This window comes from Sprattus sprattus (genome assembly GCF_963457725.1).
Source record: "Sprattus sprattus genome assembly, chromosome: 5".
NCBI lineage: Eukaryota > Metazoa > Chordata > Actinopteri > Clupeiformes > Clupeidae > Sprattus > Sprattus sprattus.
Window position 1 is genome coordinate 11,517,802 of NC_137924.1, and position 23,187 is coordinate 11,540,988.

The window sequence follows — 23,187 nt, forward strand, 5'->3', positions numbered from 1 at the left end:
TCAGTGTGAAACGGGGTGACCTTAAATGTCCTTCGGTTGAAATCGGCCCGTTCTGATTTAAACCACTAACAACACAACCTCTCACTGCAGACAGCAGGCCAGCCCAAGCTCCTGGTCCAACTGATTTTGTTGGAAAGAAACCTTGTCGCAGCAGAGCCCACGCAGTGATTTCGCTGTAGTGTCACAGATGCATAAGCCTTCCGCAGCCTAGACATGGAAAAGTAATTGTAGATCAATCCGGGATTATTGCAGATGGCCTGTTCTTTTTGAAAGCTGCTTCTGGGCAACCGTTCACTCCAGTACTCCCCAATGCCTCGAGTGCTCACTTAAGTTCCCACAATGAATAATGACAACTCTGTAGAGTAATGGCTACCATCTAATAAAACACATGATGTCAGCGCAGGAGGACGTCTGTAGATTTCCTGTGGGGGTGTCATGGAGTTCAGGGTGTGGTGGGAAAGACGGCCCCCACCCAGAAAGAGCGACTGATGCTGATGGGAAGGGGGATTTTTTTTGGGGGGTGCGTGTGTATGGGTGCGTGTATACTCTGGATACATGTTCATGGGTGTGTGTTTAGTCTAGTCTGAAGGAGTGTGACCTTTGACTCTCCCTCTTCGATGTTTCAGAGGCCAGCAAGCTGGTGATGTCATACGTGGCGGCCGTGTGCGGCAAGGGCCAGGAGGTGAACAAGGTGAAGGAGCAGCTGCTGCAGTCCAACCCAGTGCTGGAGGGTGAGTGAGCTCTCAAACTGTGTGTGTGTGGTGTGTGTGGTGTGTGTGGTGTGTGTGTGTGTTCTCCACCTATCGTACCTTATGCATGTCTGTACCTGATAACATACTTATGTTAATCACTTCCCAACATTGCACATACCTCAAACACTTTTTGATGAAATTAAATGACCCTTGCACATGAAGTTATTTCAGACCACTTTTAAAGCTCTCCAAGAGTTCATGTGCAGATTGAGTTTGCAGAGCGCCAACCGTTGTTACCCCCCTGCATTAAATAGTCCTCTCCTTCCTTAATGGGGCTCCCAGCTCACTCCTCCCCACTGGCATGGCAACAGTGGTGTTTTTAATGTGGGGCCTTGCACAGGAAATGCCCATGAGCGATGAGCTAAGGCAGTGCCCAGTCCTGCTGCAAAGCAGAGCAGAGCAGAGCGCTACGCCCCACATCTGTAAGAGTTTAGCTGCTGGCAGTAATGACCCGTACGCCAGAGGCACTGCACACTTCCTGCTCCCCACTCTTCTCCTGCAGGCACCCGGAGGGTTCATAGGCATTGAGAAGTTATTCTCCTGCAAGGATATTCATTACCAGTGCTGTTTGACCAGCTACATTGGACAGATAGAGAGGGGTATCCTACAGCGCTACACTAGACTAATACTCAGATCGGTGATGAGCCAATTGCCATTCATATATTTTTCTCACATAAAACAGGAAGAAATATAACAGGATGTATAGCTGAATAATGCACTGTTGAAAAAACATCTAAATTTAGCCCAAATCAAGTCATTTGACATCAATAGCATTTGAGTTGATAATCTTAGGCTTCGGTGTGCTCCTACACTTTGCCCCACACGTTGAAGCATTTACCCCTTTAATGTTTAGACTCTCTGATGTCAATGCATCGGAAAGTTCTCTTTAATCCTGTGCCTTTGTAGAGTAATTTGTTGAAATCACCACTGCAATCATCCCCAAAAGCCATTACAGGAAAGGTGTGGCATATTTGGACAGCTTAGATATATATTTGGAACTCTTTTTCGAATCGCCCCCACTAAAGGGCTTAGATGTTGGCAATCAGGTTAAGCGGTGCATGAGTGTGTTTGACAGCACAGGGATATGACGAGGCGCTCCAGACGGTAATTATTTTTTCAGCGCAGAGATGTCAGCCAGAATGAAAATCCAGTCTGCCTGACACACATAACCTGACATGTTTTATCCCTTGCAGCCTTTGGGAATGCCAAGACTGTCCGGAATGACAACTCCTCTCGATTTGTGAGTATCTCTCTCTCTCTGTCTCTCTGTCTCTCTCTCTTTCTGGCAGTGAGGTTTTATAGTCCGGTTTGATCTCCACTTTGGCCTCGGCCTGGCTGTATTTGCTTAAGATTATGTGCATCTGAACCTTTGATCCAAGCGCCAACTCCGACAAAGGCAAATACAAGCTTCAGTTGGACCTACAGCTCACAGTTATACAACACCAAAGAAAAATGAGTATGGTTGGATGGCAAGGTAGTGTGTAGCCCTGGTAGGCCTCACTCCATTTTCAGTGCACTATCATCTGGTTGTCATCTCCCCATCTCTCCTTTGTCTTTTGTTGTGCGCCTTCGCCCTTTATCGAGCCTCTGTTGACCAGCATCTGGACACATTTGGCTGTGCTCGGCTGAGCTTGACACGAAGGCAAAGCAATTACTGTTTCAGTACAGAGGCGGATTCAAATGAAACTCTAGGCAGCGTAACCTCTCTGGCAACCATCTCCAGATGTCTGCCCGGTCGTCCTGCCAAAGTCATCTTGTTTTGTGAGCTGCACTCTCCCCCAAAAAGAGCTCCTGCTCCTGGAGAGAGCCTCTCGCGCTGCACCGCTAGCCTCGGCCCGGGGTGCCACCTGAGCCGTCAGACAGGGCTGCCTTGTGCAGATGCAGTTGGCAGCGGCCGCACAGTGGCACATGTTTGCTCCAGTGTGGATGAAGCCTCAGTACACAGCAGGATGGGGGGGGGGGGGGGGGGGGGGGGGGGGGGGGGGGGGGGGGGGGGGGAGATGGACGGCAACGGCCATATTGGAATGCTGCAGAACTGACCTTTGGTGCCTAGACCAGTGTAAACTTCCCCTCTGCCTCCTTTCCCACTCTGTGTAAACATACAGTGCATTATAGGCTATATGCTGAGGTAGCATAGGTTAGGTTAGGTCAGCAGCAGTGTGTCTCTTGCGCCTGCTCTTGTAAGACAACAATGCAGGTTTGCAACGAAAGCATTTGAATTTATTCCGGATATCTCCCCTCCCAGACTGTTTTGTGCTGCAAGAGGGGGATCACTGGTGTAGGGGAACACATGTGAAGATATGAAAAGAGATGTTTGTGCGCCAGCTTTGTCTGGGTTTTCTCACGCTCAGTGGATTGGTTGCTCTTTTTTTTTTCACAAGAACACTGAAGGCCATTGGCAGCCTCGGCTGTTTCAGATTCCTCCCTGATGTCATCACGTCGCCACAGGCTTCTTCAATTAGGCCGGAGACGTTATGTACTCAGCCCGAGAGACTAAGCCCACTGCACACACACACACACATCATGCATTGGGGCTCCAGATTGCCTCAAGATTGCAATAGTCTGACGATAATCTGCCGTGTGAATGTTTTTAGGTTTTTTTTTGTTGCCATCTGTGCTTTTTTGCCTTTTTGCCATTTTCAAGGGGGCTTTTAGTAAACTGTAGTCCCTGACTCCGTTCAAGCCATTGAGTTGTAAACCAGCACCACTAGGCAAGCACAAATGTTTTGATCAGTTGCTTCCTTTAGCAGAAAAAAAAGTTGTTGAATTTGGCAGCAGTTATGCGTTTTGCAGGCCTGGCTTTTGATGAGCTGTTAGCCATAAATAACACACATATGCGCACACACGCGCGCACACACTGTGGAAGAAAATCAAACGGCTCTTGAGACACTAGGCTTACTGTTTCTGTCCTAAACTTAAAACGGGAGACTATAAGAGAACGGTTTGTTTTTACCACTGTAGTCAAAGATGAAGAGAGAGAGAAAAAAAAAAGTCATCATTTTTTTTTCATCATCATCATTTCCTCCACAGTAGTCCATTACTCCATTGCAAATCTATGTGTGATTGGCAGCCAGCGTTATGAATAGGCCTGGGCTCCGAGATGAAATGGGTTTGGAGTAGAACCAACCACCCACCCTCCCCCCCAACCACCCTTCCCCGCCACCCCCCACCTCACCCCCTCCAGTCCTTTGCTCTCGTGTATGGTTCGTGTTTCAGCCAGATTTGCAGCAGCTTTTGCCTCTGTAGGCTCCCTCCTGCCATTAAAAGCCGCAACCAGAGCCACATCGAGCAACAAAGCGAGCCTTTTGCAGTATTACAGGCCTTGGTTCAATGGCATCACTGGGGTGGAACAGCCATTAAAGGCTTGGCCGTTTGCTCACTTTATCTTATTTTGACTACATTAGCAGAAAGTAGCAATGTTAAAATAGGATTTCCCAAAGAAATGAATTGAAGTCTATTAAAAAAGCCAGTGACCTCAGCGTGTGGATTTTGCCTTGACTGTTTTCTGTTTTCTTTGCAGGGGAAATATATGGACATCGAGTTTGACTTCAAAGGGGACCCCATAGGAGGAGTAATCAGTAACTGTGAGTTTTATGAGACTGCTGTATTTGGTTTCATCAATGGGGTCCTGTTGAGTAGCTCTCCCAGCTGAGCAATTTGGAAGATGACAGAACCTCTGTGGGTCAACCTGCAGTCCTATAGTTGCAGCTATAGTATCAAGGGCCATCCACACAACAACGGAAATTTTCGAAAATGGCGTTTTTCCTTTGCGTTTTCAAAAGGCTTTGCATCCATACGACAACATTGGGAGAACTTATACTCGTCCTCATGGATTGGCTAGTGAAACAGTGGAGTACTATCTATCAGGGTTTCCGCTAGGATTTGTTGTTGATGGCCTGGTGTCCATAGATAATTAATTTTATCGGCCAAAACTTAACGCTGCATGTTGCAATAACAATCTATGTTAAAAATGTATATATAATGTGGCCTACGCCCTTTTACTACTCTCACCACTGACCTTTACCAGGATGTCATCCTGGGGTGGGAAGGCTATTTGTTGGGTGGGAATGGATAATATCCAAATCCTTCCATGAGCTAAAATGTACTCAGTGAAGTGAATTTATTGCAAGAATCAAGGTTGCTTTTATTTAGCGTCACGTTATATCAAACAAACACAGAGAAGGCTTGATGGCTGCTGATGTTTCCAATAGATTCTGTCCTCCTTGTAGAAATTAATCAAATTGTCTGATCAGCATGATGTGCCTGCCAATCAAAAGTAGATGTCCTCTTCATTACTGCTGAGGATTCGGTGAAGGCTTTGGAGGACAGACTTCAGACTGAAGCTTAATGGAGAAAGAAACGTGATTGGATAAAGTTGAGGTCTTACGAAAGGCCAAAACACAATAAAACTTCCATCTTTGCAAAATCACCGTTTTCACCGTTGTGTGGAAGGCGCCTCAGTCTTCTATTCTGTTTTGGTGTCTTTACCCTAACTACTACCTCTGCATGTTTATACTCCACGTCCCCATGTTTGTGTACATAACTTGTTCCAAGTGCCTTGGGCGGGTATTTTCAAAACATGCATCAACAACAAGCAACTGTGGTGTGATACAGGTCGTGTAGGTCACCGTGTAGTTCGTTCTACTGTCACAGTCTCTTTAATCCAAGCCTGGCAGCTACCTTTGTAGCTTGCTAGCAGCATCTCTGTCGGAGTGTGGAGTGAGGTCGGTCGATCAGCCTGCTTTCCACCTCACACGTGAGGCCTGCCAGTCCACCCACTAAAGAGCAGTTCTGATCAATATGACTCTGTTTGTGCTCCCTCTAATAGTGTCCACTGGCGCACTAGTGAGTAGTGAGAATATCAGCTCGTCCCCGCTATCTTTCTATCTATCTGTTTTTTTTCCTCCCTCCCTCAGCACTCTACCCCTCTCTCAGGTTCTGTGTTATTTTGCCTGCATTAACACACCAACTGAAGGTCACAGGATGGGAGAGAAACAGGGCATCGGTCATTGGAGACCTATTGTATGGGTATACTGTCGAGCTTCGTCAAAGGGGTTGGCTGTACCATGGATAGTAAAATCAGCCGGAGGTTAATTTTGAATACTTAAAGCTCACACAGTTCACCCCATACAATGATGGGCTCTGTCAAAGCTCCATCACAATAGGGCACCATGTCCAACACATTCAAAGCAGACATCCTGTCATGAGGACTAATGTTGCTCTCCCATAGGAGTGCTCCAGGCCTCAGGGTTGTTGTCAGGCGTCAGTGGCATTAGAGCCTTCTGTTGTCTCTGCTTTGCCTCAGGAAGAATCAGCTGACTTGAACGGCCCTGTTAGAATAGATTCTGGATGATGGATTAGAGACATTTTTATGTTCTTCTGTGTGTTTATTGATGTCATGGGTTTCAACATGCACCCATATCCCCAGCACTATAGGGGTTGTGACTCTAAGAACATACTTATTCACTGATAATGAATGTTTGAGGGAAATGTCACATAGTTGGAAAAGTCATCAAGATGGCCTGAGGAATGAACAAAAGACTCATCCGAAGGGTAGGACATGACAGGACATGCGGCTTAGCCGAGGGTGATTTTGTGGTTTCAGAGGTTAAGTGGTTTGGATTGCATTTGTAAGACCCCTTGGTATAAGAAAACATGCCAAGCTTATCTCTTGTCAAACTGAACTCCAGTTCAAGACCATCTCAGATTCCTCAGACACAAACCTGGAATGTTTACTCTCCTAAAAAGTAATAAACATTCTGCCTTTTTCTGCTGGAAATCGCAATATCCTGGTCCGTCGTCTTCAGCGAAAAACACTACTACATATCACACATAGTTGCTGAAAGTCCTAGCTGGGGAGAAGCCGAGGAGTTATGAAATTGCAATAACAGTGCGTGTGTCCTTCAGTGTACAAAGGGTGAAAGGTCAGTGTCAAAGCCCCTCAGGGGGAGAGTTCCGAGCACTGTAGAGCCCAGCGCCATGTTCTATCAGTCTCAGTGTTCTATCAGTCTCAGGGTGACCACTCCAGTCCAGAAGCTCCCAGAAAGATAGCAGGAGGGAGGCAGAGAGAGAGAGAGAGAGAGATGAGGGGGAGGCAGAGAGAAAAAGAGATGGATTGAAGGGAGAGGTAGAGTTTGAGGGAGGGGAGTAAAGAGGGCACTCTCTGTGGTGTGTCTGTAATCCTTGATTACAGCTCAGTTGCAGTGCTCCACAGGAGAGCTTTTCAATAGGCCATGAAGTATTGATGAGATCTGTGCTCTGAGCCATTCAGCCTGGCACTAGAGAGAGTAGTGTGATTGCTCTGATGGGCGGCACAGAAATCGTAACCTCCTACCTGCTCACTATTGAGCTGCTCATTGCCCACATGATGTAAAGCCTAATCTATTAAGTGGGCTCTCCAAGCACATGTTATAGTTTAGGGTGCACAGTGGAGGATGGTACTTCATTGAACTCTAATTGTATTTCTACTTGTATATGCTTAAAATCATGGGAGTCCCTTCTCCTCAATTGAAATACATACTATTACGTTTCTTTGGAGAAAAGGTCGTCATCCTCATGGCTGTTCTTTGGAATTTTCTGGTAACAATCCCAACCTTTTATAGCTTCCTATTAAACATTACTACCCATAAAGTTTGCCTGACTTCCTCTAGGTTATTATTGACTGAAGCCTGAGACTGTGTGCTCTCCTTACTGTTTTGATCTCTTCATATGGATTTGTGCTGTGAGACTTCCTGTCCCGGCTCAAGCACAATGAACAATGAGAGGAGCCTCGATCATGCCATCTCCATGGTGACAAACATTTAGTTGTAATGTGGAATACATTCCTGTTTTAAGAGGGAAGGAGGAAAGGTGGACTGACCTCTGACACGGTGTCCGTATTATGGAGCAGGCCTTGGAAATATGCCATTATTGTCAAAGGAATAGATTATGTTCTGATTACCTATAAAAACATGTTGTTTACAACAGGCCTAAGAATAAATGTTGAAAGTTATGACTGAAGATTAAACTGATGTATATAAGATATGTAACCCTTACTTATTTTTTTACTCTTTCTTTTTTTTTTGTATAGATCTTCTGGAGAAATCTCGAGTTGTCAAGCAGCCCCGTGGAGAGCGCAACTTTCACGTTTTCTACCAGCTCTTGTCCGGAGCATCAGAAGACACACTCAGTAAGGACCCATTTCACGCTCTCAAGCAGTCCTCATTTCACGCTCTCAAGCAGTCCTCATCACGCTTAGTCCTCATCTCACCCACTCAGACTGATTTAACTGCTGTAGTTTTTTTGGAGTGTCTTTGTTGGCATGGTTACATTTTGTACGGGTTTTATCTACACTTTGTAATTTATTTGTCTTCTATGTTTGTTCTGTCATTCAGACTTCTAGTTCACATGAGCTTTTCTTTCTTGATACTGAAAAATAAGCAGTTGAGTGGTATCTGCTCTATCTCCCTCTGTTGTGTATGACGCAAACTCCCATGTTTGTTTTGGTTGGAGCGGGTCTGTTTTATGTAATGCTCAGCACCTTTTTCGATGGAATGTGGGTGTAGTGGAGCTTCTGTGCTGGCTGACTCCATTGACCACTACGGCACCGGTGCCCGATCTTTCATCTCTAACGCTTCCATTGAGCTTCACTGGACCGGAGCCATTGTTTGACACACACACTGTGAAGGAGAACAATGCAGACATCTTTCATGTCGGCCCTCAAAGGGTGGGAATAGGCACCAGTCTGGGTGACTTGCAATCCGATCGGGCAATTCAGTTCAGCAAAAGGCACTTAAACTAAGAGTATATGTGGTCATATTCACAGTCTAATCACAAACTCCTTTGAGTCAGTGTTAACTGCATCACCTAGACACGCCTTCCTCGATTAGCTGATGCGTTTTATGTGAACCTGTTTTAAAGTGATCCGTTTTAAAGTGAACCTGTTTATGTGATACTGTTTAAAGTTTTTGTGTCTTCACCCCACAGAAAAGCTGAAGCTGGACAGAGACTTCAGCCAATACAACTATTTGAGTCTGGACTCGGCCACAGTCAATGGACTAGATGATGCTGCAAACTTCAGAACAGTCAGAGTAAGATATGCCTCCTCAGAAACTGTGCATGGGTCTATTTCTCTCCGCCTCCCTCCTTCTTTCTGCCTCTGGTGACCTTCCTCCTACTCCGTACTGCTACCTATGAGAGGTTGTTTGCAGGTTTACATGATTGCGTCAGAGCTTTCATACTCCCACTCTTCATGAATCCATTATCTGGTTGTCTGCCTACTAACGCATTAACTGCAGAGACCTGCATCATTACAGTGGGGTTTTCCATTGCTGATGTCTTTGCAACATGTTTTATTTTCCAACTGCTATTGGCACGTCATTTCATGGAGAACTAAAGTATTTATTGTCTCTTATCTACCCGATTGGTCATCATTTCGTAACTTTTTAAAGTCTCTGATATCTAATGTGTCATCCGTTCACCGCTTCTGTGATATAAAAATTAGATTGTGTATCCATCGCTCAGTCAGCTTTGTGTCTGTGGAGGTAGTAACTACTTGTCCTGGGCTCCATGTCCTGTTTGTGACATCCAAACATCCACAGTCAGGAATCAGTCAGATAGCTGAATGTATTTCATCTCTTCACATCTCTCTCTTTAATTTCCTTATTAATGCAGTTAGACTAGAATCTGTGCTGCTTTATGAGCTGCAGTATTGTGTAAGCTGCCATAAGGACCTCAGCATCCATCTGCTGTAAAGACATACATTGCAAAGACTCTGAAGAGGCAAGTTTGGCCTGTCCAACCAATGTGTTCCAATGTGGCCATATGTTTAGTCCCAGTGTCTACGTCATAAGTACGTTTTTGGAATTTACTTTTTGTTGTTTGTAGGCCATGAGGCTGTTTTCTTTTCCCGCACTCCAGCATCTCCAGCTGCCTTGAGTGCCAGAAATGGTGCCCTGCAGTCTCTCGGTCCTGACCTGAGTGCTGATTGCGTTTGTCTGTGTGATCGTAGCTCAGTTCTTGCTGTGTATTTACACTATAACTCCAGTCACCAGAGATGAGGCTCGACTCGGGGGGCCCCAGCGCCCTTCACCCGGGGACTGCAGTGCTCGCCGTCAGTCGTCGTCTCAGCCGCGTTGACTGATTGTATGTTTGTTGTTTTTTCTCCCCCCCCCCCCCTCCCCACGCGGCCTCCAGAACGCCATGCAAATTGTGGGCTTCATGGAGGACGAGGTGCAGTCTGTGCTGGAGCTGGTGGCCGCCGTGCTGAAGTTGGGCAACATCGAGTTCAAGCCCGAGTCGAGGGTCAACGGCTTCGACGAGAGCCGAGTCAAGGACAAGAATGGTAAAGGCCCAGGCCCAGGCACATGTGCTGCTAGTGAAGTGGGGCTCTAACTGCTCCTTTGTTTTCTGAATTTGTGTCAAAATCTTTATTTTTAATATTTTATATCCACAAATTTTATATCCCCTTGACATTTTACTGGAGGCCAGCAAAACAGTTGGAACAAGTAAACCTTGTAGTCTTACATGTATGAACCACGTAACTTCACGTATGAATGGCTCGTTTCGCCTAGTTGACCTCTACTGCCACCTATTGGTGCAGTGCTTGCTCCAGACATCTCATACCCAGACAATATAATTGCTGGCTTACTGTAATTGTAGACAGCCTCATTCATCACTGTTGACAAAATGGATCTTGGGAATGAGAAAAAATAACATGATCACATATTCACCTAGACCCCAACATTCATAAGGTTAAAATAAGTAATGTCAGTATTTCCTAGCAATTTCGCAGAAATGTGCCCAGTGCTAAAAGCAGAGGCTGAAGTGCTCTGTAGATATATTTGCTGTCATTTAAAGTGAGCCAGTCACCAAAATCATGGTCTGCATGAACACGGAGTACTATAGAATATTGTACTTTCACAGCTCATTAATGATGGCAGCAATGTTTTAGGGCCGGATGGTACGGGGAATGGCAATATCAGCATTTGGATCAGGATTTTGGCCTTTTTAAAGGCCATATTGTTAGTTTGTTCCCTATGGAGGAAATAAACTAAGTACATTTACTGAGTACTGTCTTAAGTACTTGTACTTTACATGAATATTTCCACTTTATACTTTCGCAACATTTATTTGACCGATCTGGTAACTAGTTACGTATAAGATGGATAATATAACAAGCTTTTAAAATACAACACATTGGTGAAGATTAAACCAGTCTTGCAAAAAGCAGTGTGAGGTTTATCTTGTGTCCCTGTATATAAAACTGTATATAAAGTAATTCAAACTAGCTCCACCTCCAACACCTACTTTGCCATGTCCTATGCCATGTTTTCTATTCTGATGTGTGATTTATATAGTCATAGTGTAAGCCTAAATACACTGACTAACCACCCAATCAGCACATAATTGCTGGGTGTTTTGCCTACTGTTGAGCGCTATTTAGCACTGTATGTGACCCAACCCCCACGGTGTCCTCCACCCAGATCTGAAGGAGATGTGTGAGCTGCTGGGCATAGAGCAGTCTGTGCTGGAGAGGGCCTTCAGCTACCGCACCGTGGAGGCAAAGATGGAGAAGGTGTCCACCACCCTCAACGTGGCTCAGGTGAGGCACTCCTACTCCGACATGTCCCCCCCAGATTCATAGTGACCCTGATCCGTCCCCACCACTCTCCCTACGTAAGGCCACAATCATCAGTAAATAATGTTTAAAAAATGTTAGCATCCCACCCCAGTTCAAAAATCCCATCTGCACCACTGCCTACTGACATCTGAGGGGTTTTGGATTCTTTAATTTATCATGCTCTATTGATACCATTATATAACATACATATTTAAACATAAAATAATAGAATAGAATATTTGGTCTGTTACCCTCCTTGAGTGTTCAGACCTGTGTTTGTATGGTGGCTGGAGAGGAGGTCTGTCTGGTTCAGGTTTATGAGTAAAAGGTTTTGGGACAAGGTCTCATTCCCCCAAATCGAGTGACCTCTTTTCTGCGTCTCCTCAACATGAAAACCTATCAATTATAAATGCTGCACTCTCTCCTGGAATTGAGGAAGTGGGTCAAATTCAGGACGTCTGTGGTGCCAGAAGCTGTGGACCTCAAATGACATCGATGTGGCAGTTTGGGAGTCTCCTAGCCCCAAAAACAGTTTATGGGTAAAATAAAGGACAAAAAATTAAGGGGAAAAAGAAGGATGAGATTGGTTTCCCTCACATATGCAGTTTTGAAGCGGACTGAAGCACAGATTTGGTTTCACAAGGAGCCATTCTAGAGAGCCACGGCGTCACTCTGGGGCCAGATCGTCCCGTCACAAACATCCGGCCTGATAAAACAAACAAAATGAAGAGGAGGAGGAGGAGGAAGGGTAAAGATAAATCATCAACATGTCTGAAGCCTAAGACGGCCCCTCATCTCAGCATGTTTGTAATGCCCATTGCATATGATTGGGACTGGTGTGCACTTCTCTCTCTGTTTTGGTGGTTTGTGCGATGCCCCTGGCATGGAGGTGCCCTAGCTATAGCTCAAAGTCACCCAGAGTTCAGCCTCTTCTGCTGACTACTTTCGTCTGCCAAGATGTTGTGATGGATGACAGGCTGTCCTCACGGCTGGCTCCCTGCCAGAGGATGAGCTTGCTTAGACTGTTGGGATCCTATTTCACTCAGGGTTCCGTCCTCACACATAGCACTATGAAGGTTTTTTGTTTTGTAGTGGTAGTTTCTACTGAGGGGGAAAACATGTGGCTACAAGAATTTTTTAGAGGAATGAATGTTCATGGATGTCCCTGACCCTGTGGTGATTTCATTCTCTTTTGTGTGGTTGTGCTGATGTAAATGCACTTTCAGCCTTCTAACTGCCTTGACCATTCAACTCGCAGCTTCATGAACAGCAGAGGCTAACAAGCTTTGTTTGTTATTATTTATTGACAGGCTTACTATGCCCGAGATGCCCTCGCCAAAAATCTCTACAGCCGACTCTTCAGCTGGCTGGTCAACCGCATCAATGAAAGCATCAAGGTACAACATGTCCGCCCTGACCTCTACACTTTCAGTCTAGTTATTTGCTCCCCATTAGAATTTCTAGATACATTTAACTACATTCAATTTCTCTTCTCTTCCAGGCACAAACTAAACATCGCAAGAAAGTAATGGGTGTGCTGGATATCTATGGCTTTGAAATATTTGAGGTAAGGTGCCTTTGCCCTGCCACGAGTTGTGCTCAGTTAACCTTTTTCTCTGCTCTGAAACACTCCCCTCTGTGTGCAGGTGTGTCGTTTAATTACATTACATGAGGAAGCAGTTTTTTTCCCCCCTCAGAATTAATCCCTAATCCTGCACCAGTTAATGAAATATGAGTGGAAATATAATGGCTTCCCTGTAGCTGGAAAGCTCCCAAGTAGAGTCAAGGGTTGAATGTTTGAATTGCAGTTCCGGACAAAGGATCCGATGGAGAGCCGTCCCATCAGTGCGATCTTGGAAACATAGAGTAGTCTGGGCTTGTTTCTGTCCAGAGTCCAAGAGTAACTGGTAGGACCTGTGAGTCAGAGTGAGTTTAGAGCTCGGTGATTTGTGTTTTCGTAAAGCACAGAGAACCGCCAGAGGCTTGTTCTGTTGTTATGCTCTCCGACTTTTCTCATGCCGTAAATTGGCGAGAGAGACACGAAGAGGAGCATTTAAGACAGAAATGTAGATTTACACCTTAGTCAGTAGAGACTTAAGTCTGGTTTTGACATTTTCAGTGTTTGACTCTATTAGTCATACACCACATCAGCTGCCTTGTATAAAATACTGCTAAAAAAGAAATGCCATCAGTGCTTATTCTGTTTAGGAGTAACTCCTGTGGCTGTCCAAGTTTTCCTCCCTCCTCATCCGGGCAGAAAATGTCCCTCTCTTTCAGTGTAATGGAACACAGACAGTATTTGGGGATACCAGGTCCATTATGACTGGCTCCACTGTGTCTCCCTACAGCTGTCTCTGTGACTTGAGTGTTCTAGCAGTCCGGGTCAGATATTAAAACAGTGTCTGATCCCAAGTATTTTACCACTCAAACACCATAAAACCAGGTTTACCCTACACTTTCACACCAAACGCTGTTTGCAGGATGTGCATGAAACACAATAATCATCAACTATTGATTGGATACTACATGGAGTTTAACATGCATTTTTTTGCCATGCATTTTGGTTTCATGGTCTCAGATCTGGCGTGCGTGAGAGGTAAGTGTGGAGCGGAAAGTAGAGCAGAAACGATAGCCTTTCACCAGTGCAGTGTTGAAGTGCTTTATTTTAGACATGCTTGTGTGCTCCTGTCTGATGCTCTTCCTCTCTCCTGAATGTTGTTGTTGTTTTGTCATTGTTGTGTCTGTGACACCAGGACGGAGTAAGTACACCTGCCGGGATTGTGATTTGGCAGTGTGCATGTTGCGATTCTAGCCTTTAATCTTAGTCCTAATTCAGCTCTTTTTTTTTTTTTATCTCAACAACTCTGTACGCCACAAAACTGTGCAGCATGCCTGCCTGCCACAATATTACCCCACTGCTGACCGCCCTCTGTAGGGGCAGTGTTTGCAGTGCTGGTGTTGGTAACATTGTGGTTTTAAAGGCAGGCTCCCTGGCCTTGCTGAAATGTTAGCCTGACAAGCAAGACGCTTTTAGGCTGTTGAGGGACAGTGAGCACCCAGTGAGATCCGCTGACTGGACACAAGGTCGGACCTACTTTTAAGGTTTATGGGTATCCCTCCATCTCTCAATGGCCTCCAGTCACCACAGCTGTTTATGCCAGGCTGGCTTCTTGGCTTAAAGCTCCAGAGGGGAACCGCCAGGGCCAAAGCAGGCTAGGGAGAGTAAATCAGGCAGACTATATTTCAGCAATGGCTTGTGCTGCCCATTGGAAGATCATTTTTTTTTTTTTAAACTGGCGTTTGCAGTGGCTTACTTGTAATGGACTCTGAGGCACTGGGTTTTCTCTATAAAGAAGGGAAGGATGTTAAGTTCAAAAGACTATTAATAATAGAATGTCTGCTTTGTGTTATATTATGCATCCTTCTCCTTCTTTTTAGGGAGGCACGGCATGTGTCTTTGATCCCGCTCTATCAGTAGGCCTACAATCCTAACCTCTGTATCATAAGCCAATGAGTGTTCTAACCTAACCAACTCAGCAAACATTCTGTCCGTAGTGCGTGAATATGCCATGACTGTACTTTACTGCAGTTAGTAAAAGGTTAATGATCTCTTTTGCTGCCGGGAACGGACCATATCTACTTATAACATATAAGTGACTCAACCAAACAGGGAGCCTGGAGGGGCTGATTGGGGGGGGGTTGTGAGGTCTTATGTACCAAATCTGTGATATGACAGGATAAGGACAGATAAGGTTTTATAACCAAGCTGTCCGTCTTCTAGTAAAGTATGTTTTGTGTTTGTTTAGTGATGGCAGTAAGATTTGTATCCAAGAGAATATGTGTTGTGTAGTTAGTGACTGTAACCCATCCCCCTCTCATAGCCACAGGCAGGAAAACATTTGATTATTTTCCCAGTTCAGAGCAAAATCATCAAAACCCTTTTCTGTTAATGTGAGTGTGACTTAACTGTGCATAATTCACAGACTTGAATGAAAAGGCTGTTGTTGCAACAGGACAAAGGAACACAGAGTGTGGATAGAGTGAAACAGTGACTAACCAAAAGAGATAGAGAGGAAGGATGGCTGGGTATGATTCATGTCTCCTCACGGGGGGCCATGGAGGCAGAGGCAGGAGGCATCGGCCGAACCGTTCCAAGTCTGACCCAACCGCGCCGTACCCGACTAATGGTTTGCAGTGCCATGGCGTGTCTTGCAGTGCAGTGCTCTGATGCATGTCACAGCAGGATCTGAGTCTGAACCACGTCTGCCGTCATTTCCTCTCTCCTGCAGGACAACAGTTTTGAGCAGTTCATCATCAACTATTGCAACGAGAAGCTGCAGCAGATCTTCATCGAGCTGACACTCCGCGAGGAACAGGAGGAGTATATCCGTGAGGTGAGAGAACCGCTGCTCCCCCTGCAGGGCAAAACGGCACATTGCATCTGTTTCCTATTAAAATTTGAGTGACATTTGTGATTCGACCCCTCCCTCCCCATCATCATCATCATCAAACCAGATGGCCCTCTCTTAAATGGTCGTCATGGCGGCTTCATTATGAGAAAGGCGTGTTGTGGTGTATTTTATCCATCCTCTCTCTACAGTTGTTTCCTCCTCTTGCACAACCCTCCCAAATCTCCCCCCCCCCCCCCCCCGCCCATCCATCTGTTTAGATTGTTTTTCTATCATTCTTTCTCACTCTCTTTCTCACTCGCTCACGCACACACTCACTCACTCTTCCCTCGCTGTGTGATTCTGGGGACGGAAGTGATCCCTCACTCCAGTGAGGGTAAACAGAGTGGTCTCGGGGGGCCTCAGGAGCCCTGTTTGCTTTCAGAGCTCTGAGTATGTGCCCTCTCGCTCCCTTGACCCCCCATCAGTGATATTCCACTCCCTGGCCCCCTTCCAGCAGAGTGCATGGGAAAATACCACGGCTCTGGAGACTATGGCTTGGAGACTATGGTGGGGGGGGGGGGGGGGCTACGCAGTGCAGATCCCACATCACAGAGCCCACCCACCCCACTCCATTCCACCTCCCTCCCTCCCTCCCGCCTGTCCCATAGTTAAATCAGCCGGCAGCATTTCCCAGACTGTTTCATAAGCGCTAGACCCTCCCTCTGATTAGAGCCCCATTTGTAACTCACGCCTCCATCCTTCAATCCAGCGTGGCTTTCATCAGGTGATGCCTTAAGTTCTGGTGCCGTGTCGGGAAACCTGACAGTGTCATTATACCCAACAAAGTGCAGGAGGCCGTGTGACTCACGCTTCAGAACGATTCTGGGGTGTTGAACAAATGTACTAGCTGCTCAACGAAATCTGATCTGACTAAATCAGGATTTAAAGAAAAAAGAAAAACAAACAAATCTAAAATGACAGATAATAGGATGAAGATGTATCATTTCAGACTATATGTTTTGTTCTCCCTCATCAGTTGTACATTAGGAAGGAGTTAGGAATTGTTGCTATCAGGAAAAAGTGAAATTGTTTTACACCTGAAATAATTTGGTTGGACTGGTGTCAGGAGATTACCCACCACATGATGGCTGGATGAATGGCTGTATGGCTGGAGGAAAACTGTAGTCATCTGATCCTGTCTGGTGTGTGTTACAGGGCATCGAGTGGACCAACATTGAATATTTCAACAATGCCATCATATGTGACCTCATCGAGAATGTGAGTGTAATCATCATTTTCTGGAAAGTTTGAAAAAAAAAATAGATTTAATGGCTTCCTGTAAATCGGCATTTAATGACAAGCTCAGCTAAGTTTGATTTGTCTTGTTCCCCCATGAAGTCATATAGCTTTCATTTGTATACAAGTCAATTGAAACACATACAGTTCCAATTTAGGTTGATGTGTGGAGCTGATTTGCCCCATTAATCTTTTTGTTAATCCTTCTTTTCTATTTCTCTTCATCCTCTGCCCATCTCCTGTTTTAGAACCAGAATGGGATCCTGGCCATGTTGGATGAGGAGTGCCTGCGGCCGGGCACCGTGACCGATGAAACCTTCCTGGACAAACTCAACACCATCTGCGCTGAGCACCAGCACTTTGAGAGCCGTCAGAGCAAGAACTCCAAGTTCCTGACGGACCACAGCCTGCCACACAACTGCTTCCGCATCCAGCACTATGCTGGCAAGGTGAATGCCTTGTAGCAGTTCTAGAACACAGGCACTCAATGTGTTTTCCCATTTATTATATTCTCAGTTCACCATTTGCAACCATTTGTGACTCTTTTACAGTTCAGAGGATGGATTGTTGCTCTCATGAATGTCTAAATATCACTAATTAATGTTTATTATTACTAAAGCTAAAGTTGACAATGCTTTGGAAAGTGTCAATAACGCCTTTTTTCTATAGGTGCTGTACCGCGTGGAGGGTTTTGTGGACAAGAATAACGATCTGCTCTACCGAGACCTCTCCCAAGCCATGTACAAGGCCAACCACAGCCTGATGAGACAACTCTTCCCCGAGGGCAACCCAGCCAAGATCAACCTGAAGAGACCACCCACTGCAGGCTTCCAGTTCAGAGTCTCCGTGTCGACACTCATGAAGAACCTCCAGACCAAGAATCCCAACTACATTAGGTGAGCTCACAGACTAGAAGGTAGAGAAGTCGTTTAGTAATCAGAAGGTCGCTAGTTCGATTCCCTGTCGATTCCCTAACCCAAACCCTAATTGCTCCTGATCCTGATGTGCAATGTGCCATCAGTGTAAAATGTGTATATACATCCTTGTAAGTCGCTTTGGATAAAAGCGTCTGCTAAATGACTAAATGGAACTGTAAATGGAACTAGATCGAATCCCTTTTTGTTATACTGAGAGTGGCAATGAAAACCATTTTCAAATTTAAAGCCACACACACAATTGCTGTACACAACATCTAACGTGTGATTTCATCTCCTCTATCCAGGTGCATCAAGCCCAATGACAAGAAGGCGCCTCACATCTTCACAGACACGCTGGTGTGCCACCAGGTGCACTACTTGGGGCTGATGGAGAACGTACGTGTGAGGAGAGCAGGCTACGCTTTCCGCCAACCCTACGAGCCCTGTCTGGAGCGCTACAAGATGCTCTGCAAGCAGACCTGGCCTCACTGGAGGGGTCCTGCCAGGTGAGACATCAAGCAATGCTGCTTATTATTCCCACGTTTCCAGATTTGGAACAAGTTTTTGTTTTGTCTGGAGTCCTCGTCTGTGATGTCTCAACTATTGATGTTGACGTGTGTGTGTGCCATTCAAAAGCAGCATTGTGTGGTTACTAAAACATAACACTTGGCTCGTAAGTCAATATTCTTTTTACTGTCTGCCAGTCAAACGGAAAGAACAGACTGGTTCTTTGAATGGACAAGTAGCAGCTTGTCTGAAAGACTCCTCACATGGCAAGCAAGGTTACCTCAGTTACTATCAGACAGAACTACTGTTTGCACTGATATCGAGCAGTCCTATCAGTCAGGGCAGAATCTGCCCATATCAACATGCCACGGCAGACATGCCCAGCTGAGTCTTGAGTTTCATCTTGATTAGCGCTACTGTGGCCAGCCCTGCTTATCTACCTGCAGTCATCTTCATCTCACAGTGGTCTTACTATGAGGCATGCAGGCTGTCTTAAGGCTGAACAACTGTGTTTCTCCATTTCTGAGTCAGGCAACTGGCACTGATCTGTGCACAATAGCATGTTACATGTTGTATCATGTCTTGCTGTTATATCAGATGTCCTTTTTTTACATCTCTTTCTATCTCCTTCATCTGGCCTTTCCCTTATCTTGTTGTTGTCTGTGTGTGTTTTGTGTGTCTCATGGCTGAATATTGTCTGACTTACAGGGAGGGAGTGGAGGTGTTGCTGACAGACTTACAGGTGGCCCAAGAGGAATTCTCTTACGGTCGCTCGAAGATCTTCATCAGGAACCCCAGAACAGTGAGTGGCCGACCGTTCACAGTGACAAGACCCCAGTAAATGTATTGTACACTACTTATGCCCTATTTCACTTAGCAGAGCTAATGTCTGAAAAACGATCTTCAGCACAAAAATGCCACAATATTACCGTGTAGCACACATTCGACCAAATGGGGCGGAATAGTTTTCTATGGTTAGAAATATTTGCATGTCTAATGTATACATGATTTTTACACAGCTTTTTCAAACAGGAAGTTGTGCTCCTCTGAGGGACTCTGATAATTAGCAGCAATGGCCAAAAAAACAAGCTAAACGGCACGACACATGGTTTTACTTATCTGCTTTCCCCGTTGGTGCGTTTACATGGGAAATTGGGCCTGCGCTGAGAAATTCCAGAGCCGGCGAGGAGTGCGTTTAATGGGCCTCTTCTCTGTCCCAGAGCCCAAACAACATCCCTGGCCTGTAAAAGCCCACAGTTGTTTCATCCTGTGCGTGCGCATTCCTCCCACTTACTCTAGGTGCCCAGCTGTGCAGTCAGAGCTGTATCAGCGTGGGATCTCACTTCTTGTCTGCTCAAGTGAAGTCATCCCCCCAGTCTCCCAATCCCTGAAAGCCCACTGTCTGATTTTTTGGGAGATGGTGGATTGATAGGGGCAGACACATCAAAGGGGGGGGGTCAACCTCAAGAGTGACTGTCAGAGTTGCGATCTCTGGATATGTTTTTTAAGAAACCAGGCTAGTCATGGAATGAGAGACATGTGGGTTGTTAATGATGCTTGTAGCTAGCCGCTATCGTTTGTGTCTCACCTCTCCCTCTCGTGTTGGGCGGAAACCGTTGTTGAGGGAGTATCCCTGTATCACACATTCTCAGCACTTATATTTGTTCCTGAAGTGCTTCTGTTTCTGTGCTGAATGTATTTTCCGACCTTCGATCCTGTAGCTATTCTTTCTGGAGGAGAAGAGGCGGGGGTGTCTACAGGACCTGGCAACACTCATCCAGAAGATCTACCGGGGCTGGAAGTCCCGCACCCATTTCCTGCTACTGAAGAAGAGCCAGGTGGTGGTGGCTGCCTGGTATCGGCGTTATGCGGTAAGAATTCCCTAGACATTGGTGAAGGGGCTCAGGCCTGCTCTTCATTGCTTATCGGCTTTCTCTGCAGTCGGTCAGAATATCTCACGTCTGCCTTTTTGCTTTTGTAGCAACAAAAGAAGTACCAGAAGATTAAGAGCGCCACCTTAGTGATGCAGTCCTTCATCAGAGGATGGAAGGTGAGGTTGATATAATACTGATGGGCCTTAAGGGCTGGAACAGTGTGCTATGATTTTTTTGGCCATAATTTGGATAAGGATCCTTCAGTGACTTGATTTAACTCTTACGACCACAGGCACGAAAGATCCTGCGTGAGCTGAAATACCAGAAGCGCTGTGAAGAGGCTGTGACTACAATTGCAGCTTACTGGCATGGAACTCAGGTAATGGTCCTTAGCTGTCATTAGACATTGGTCCATGGTGGGGAATGAAGGTGTGGTGAGGATAATCATCGGTAAGACAGCTGAGGGGCTGTTTCCCACTCACAGGGTGATCCATCCAGGTAGTTTTGTGTCGGGTAGTTTTTCACCGAGCCCACAAGCGAACAAGTTCACCTGCTTTTTTTCTATCTTCTGTTGCCACCTACTCACTGCAGCTTTTTCTTCACCAGCTCTCACTCGTCTTCTCACTCCTTTTTTTTCCCCATTTGGATCCTTTTCACTCACCTTTTAATATGCCTTGGCTAACCCCCTTCAGGCTCGGACAGAACTGCGGCGTCTAAAGGAGGAGGCCAGGAATAAGCACGCTGTCACTGTCATTTGGGCAGCCTGGTTGGGAACTAAGGTATTTGACCAGCCTGCCACCGTGGTTGCGCCCTTCCAGCAATCCATCCCCCCCCCCCCCCCCCCCCCCAATCCCCCCTCCCCTCCCCGCCCCACAGCATCAGACCAGTGAATGAACCGACCCTTTCCTCTGTTGTCCAGTGGTCCACTAACCCATCCCACCCCACCCTGTAGTTGAGTCTGTAACAAAAGTTTGTTTCACTGTTTCATAGGTGACATTTCTTTTGGGTGAAGTCATCTGGGCGACTACCATACTAACCACCCCTTTGTCCTTCACCATCTAATTTTATACCATTTTTTGTGTTTGCTTATGCCCTTTGCTTTTGAATTTTAATTACATACACTTATGTTTTCTTCTGTAGGAGACATTTCCATGAATAAGTTTACAGTTTTTAATCCTAATTGTCCATGAGTCTGAATTATGAGTATATAAAGCATCCTAAGCCACTAATGCCATTGTGTGCATGTTTCCTGACATTCATCGAACTTGAAGGAGCAAACCAGTGCTGTGATCAAAAACACAAAATGTGCCATAGCCCAGTTCTGTTCATGTGCATGTATGGTTCCCGTCTGATAGCTTCACTAAAAGCACACTATATACGTTGAGATCGAAGTAATAACATTTGGACAAGACAGTGATTGTATTTACTCCATACATTGGAGGTCAAAGCAGATGGTCATGGTCATCACTCTAAACTCATCCTAGGTCGTCATGGAATGTCCATACTGTTGCCTCTGTACAATACAGAGAGGTTATTAAGTCAATAAAAACAACCCACTCAGTTTCACCAAGATCACAGCAAGCCCCTTTAGCTTTAGCGGATATTGCAGTCTGGCCAAATCCCCTGCTGTCATAGGCTTTATCCTAATCTTTATCATGTTTTTGAAGATGCCCTTTGGTCCTCCTCTTCAGCAACATTTTATCTCCCGCCTTCATGGCTGATTTGACTGTTGATAAGCATGAAAGACCATTTATGACCAGCTATCTTGACGGCATAGTCGTCCTGCGTGTTTGTGTTGCATGTGGCAAGAGCAGTCGATTAAAGCCTCTTATCACGCCGGGGTCATTTCGATTGGAATATTTGGCTTTAGGGGTCAAATCAGATGATATTGGCTTTGACTCCACTTGTGGATGGGAGAGGTTTGCTGGGGTTCTTGGTTTTATTGTTGATGCCCCCTTGCCAACAAATGGTAATAAGCTCCACAGATCTAGCTGCTGGCAAACATTTTTAAACATGAAAAGATTGATGGATTTATGAAAACATCACGCCACAGTAAAGCACAAATACAGACTGGGAACTGGCACATTTGGTGATTTGCTCCAGATGTTCTTTTTTCATTTGCCTGATCACTGTTCTCGTGATTTCTGATTTATTTTTCATTCACCCTTGAACGGATGGTTTCTTCTAATTGCTCCCTGTTTCTAATGCTTCTTTACCTCCCACTATCCCAACCCCCCGTGAACACAATTGAACGAAACAGGCTCGGAGGGAACTGCGACGTTTAAAGCATGCGGCTCGGAGTAAGCAGGCCGTGTCCATCATATGGGCTGGCTGGCAAGGGACAAAGGTAGACGGGATGCTCATATTCTCTTCCCATCACACCCACCTGCCACCTCACATCTTTCCATGGAAACCAAAGCATCCCTGCCCCCCCTCCAGAACCAACCCTTTGCCATTGCCATCCATCATCCTCTGTTCTACAGCTGATGCCTAAGCATGCGTTACAGAGTCCCTTTGCATGAGAACCAGAACCATACTTAACATATGTAAGTTACCCTTCAGCTAAGAGTCAGTCCATTCAGCTGACAGTCAGTCCATTCAGCTGAGGGTCAGTCCATTCAGCTAAGAGTCAGTCCATTCAGCTGAGGGTAAGTCCCTTCAGCTAAGGGTCAGTGAGAACCTCCTGTCTTAGAAAGAGATGAATGATGTGAAGTGATGATGAAGTTGACCTCATAGCATAAGACTTCGATGTGGAGCGGAGGCAAAGGTAAGGGGTGGGGGTGGGGGTGGTGTGCAAGGATCCCCTCCCATAAGCCTCTTTGCTCCCATAGCACAGAGATTAAAGCTCAT

General features: G+C 45.7%; 1 protein-coding gene across 3 annotated transcripts in view; it reads left to right on the forward strand.

The window, feature by feature from the left end:
• Positions 1–23,187, forward strand: part of myo1b (myosin IB) — a gene marked incomplete at its 5' end in the record, with an annotated part of 53,073 nt that overhangs the window by 23,435 nt on the left and 6,451 nt on the right. For 2 of the 3 annotated variants that reach the window (XM_080839983.1, XM_080839984.1), the window contains 18 exons: positions 627–731; positions 1,946–1,992; positions 4,273–4,336; positions 7,822–7,920; positions 8,718–8,821; positions 9,927–10,074; positions 11,216–11,334; positions 12,663–12,749; positions 12,854–12,919; positions 15,642–15,746; positions 16,959–17,021; positions 17,288–17,488; positions 17,709–17,935; positions 18,262–18,462; positions 19,172–19,265; positions 20,185–20,334; positions 20,445–20,513; positions 20,630–20,716. In XM_080839983.1, the coding sequence (XP_080696109.1) occupies positions 627–731; positions 1,946–1,992; positions 4,273–4,336; positions 7,822–7,920; positions 8,718–8,821; positions 9,927–10,074; positions 11,216–11,334; positions 12,663–12,749; positions 12,854–12,919; positions 15,642–15,746; positions 16,959–17,021; positions 17,288–17,488; positions 17,709–17,935; positions 18,262–18,462; positions 19,172–19,265; positions 20,185–20,334; positions 20,445–20,513; positions 20,630–20,716 (2,036 nt within the window). Of the gene's footprint in view, positions 1–626; positions 732–1,945; positions 1,993–4,272; positions 4,337–7,821; positions 7,921–8,717; positions 8,822–9,926; positions 10,075–11,215; positions 11,335–12,662; positions 12,750–12,853; positions 12,920–15,641; positions 15,747–16,958; positions 17,022–17,287; positions 17,489–17,708; positions 17,936–18,261; positions 18,463–19,171; positions 19,266–20,184; positions 20,335–20,444; positions 20,514–20,629; positions 20,717–21,029; positions 21,117–22,597; positions 22,685–23,187 lie in introns of all 3 variants that reach the window. The other variant, XM_080839985.1, reaches the window with a different exon arrangement.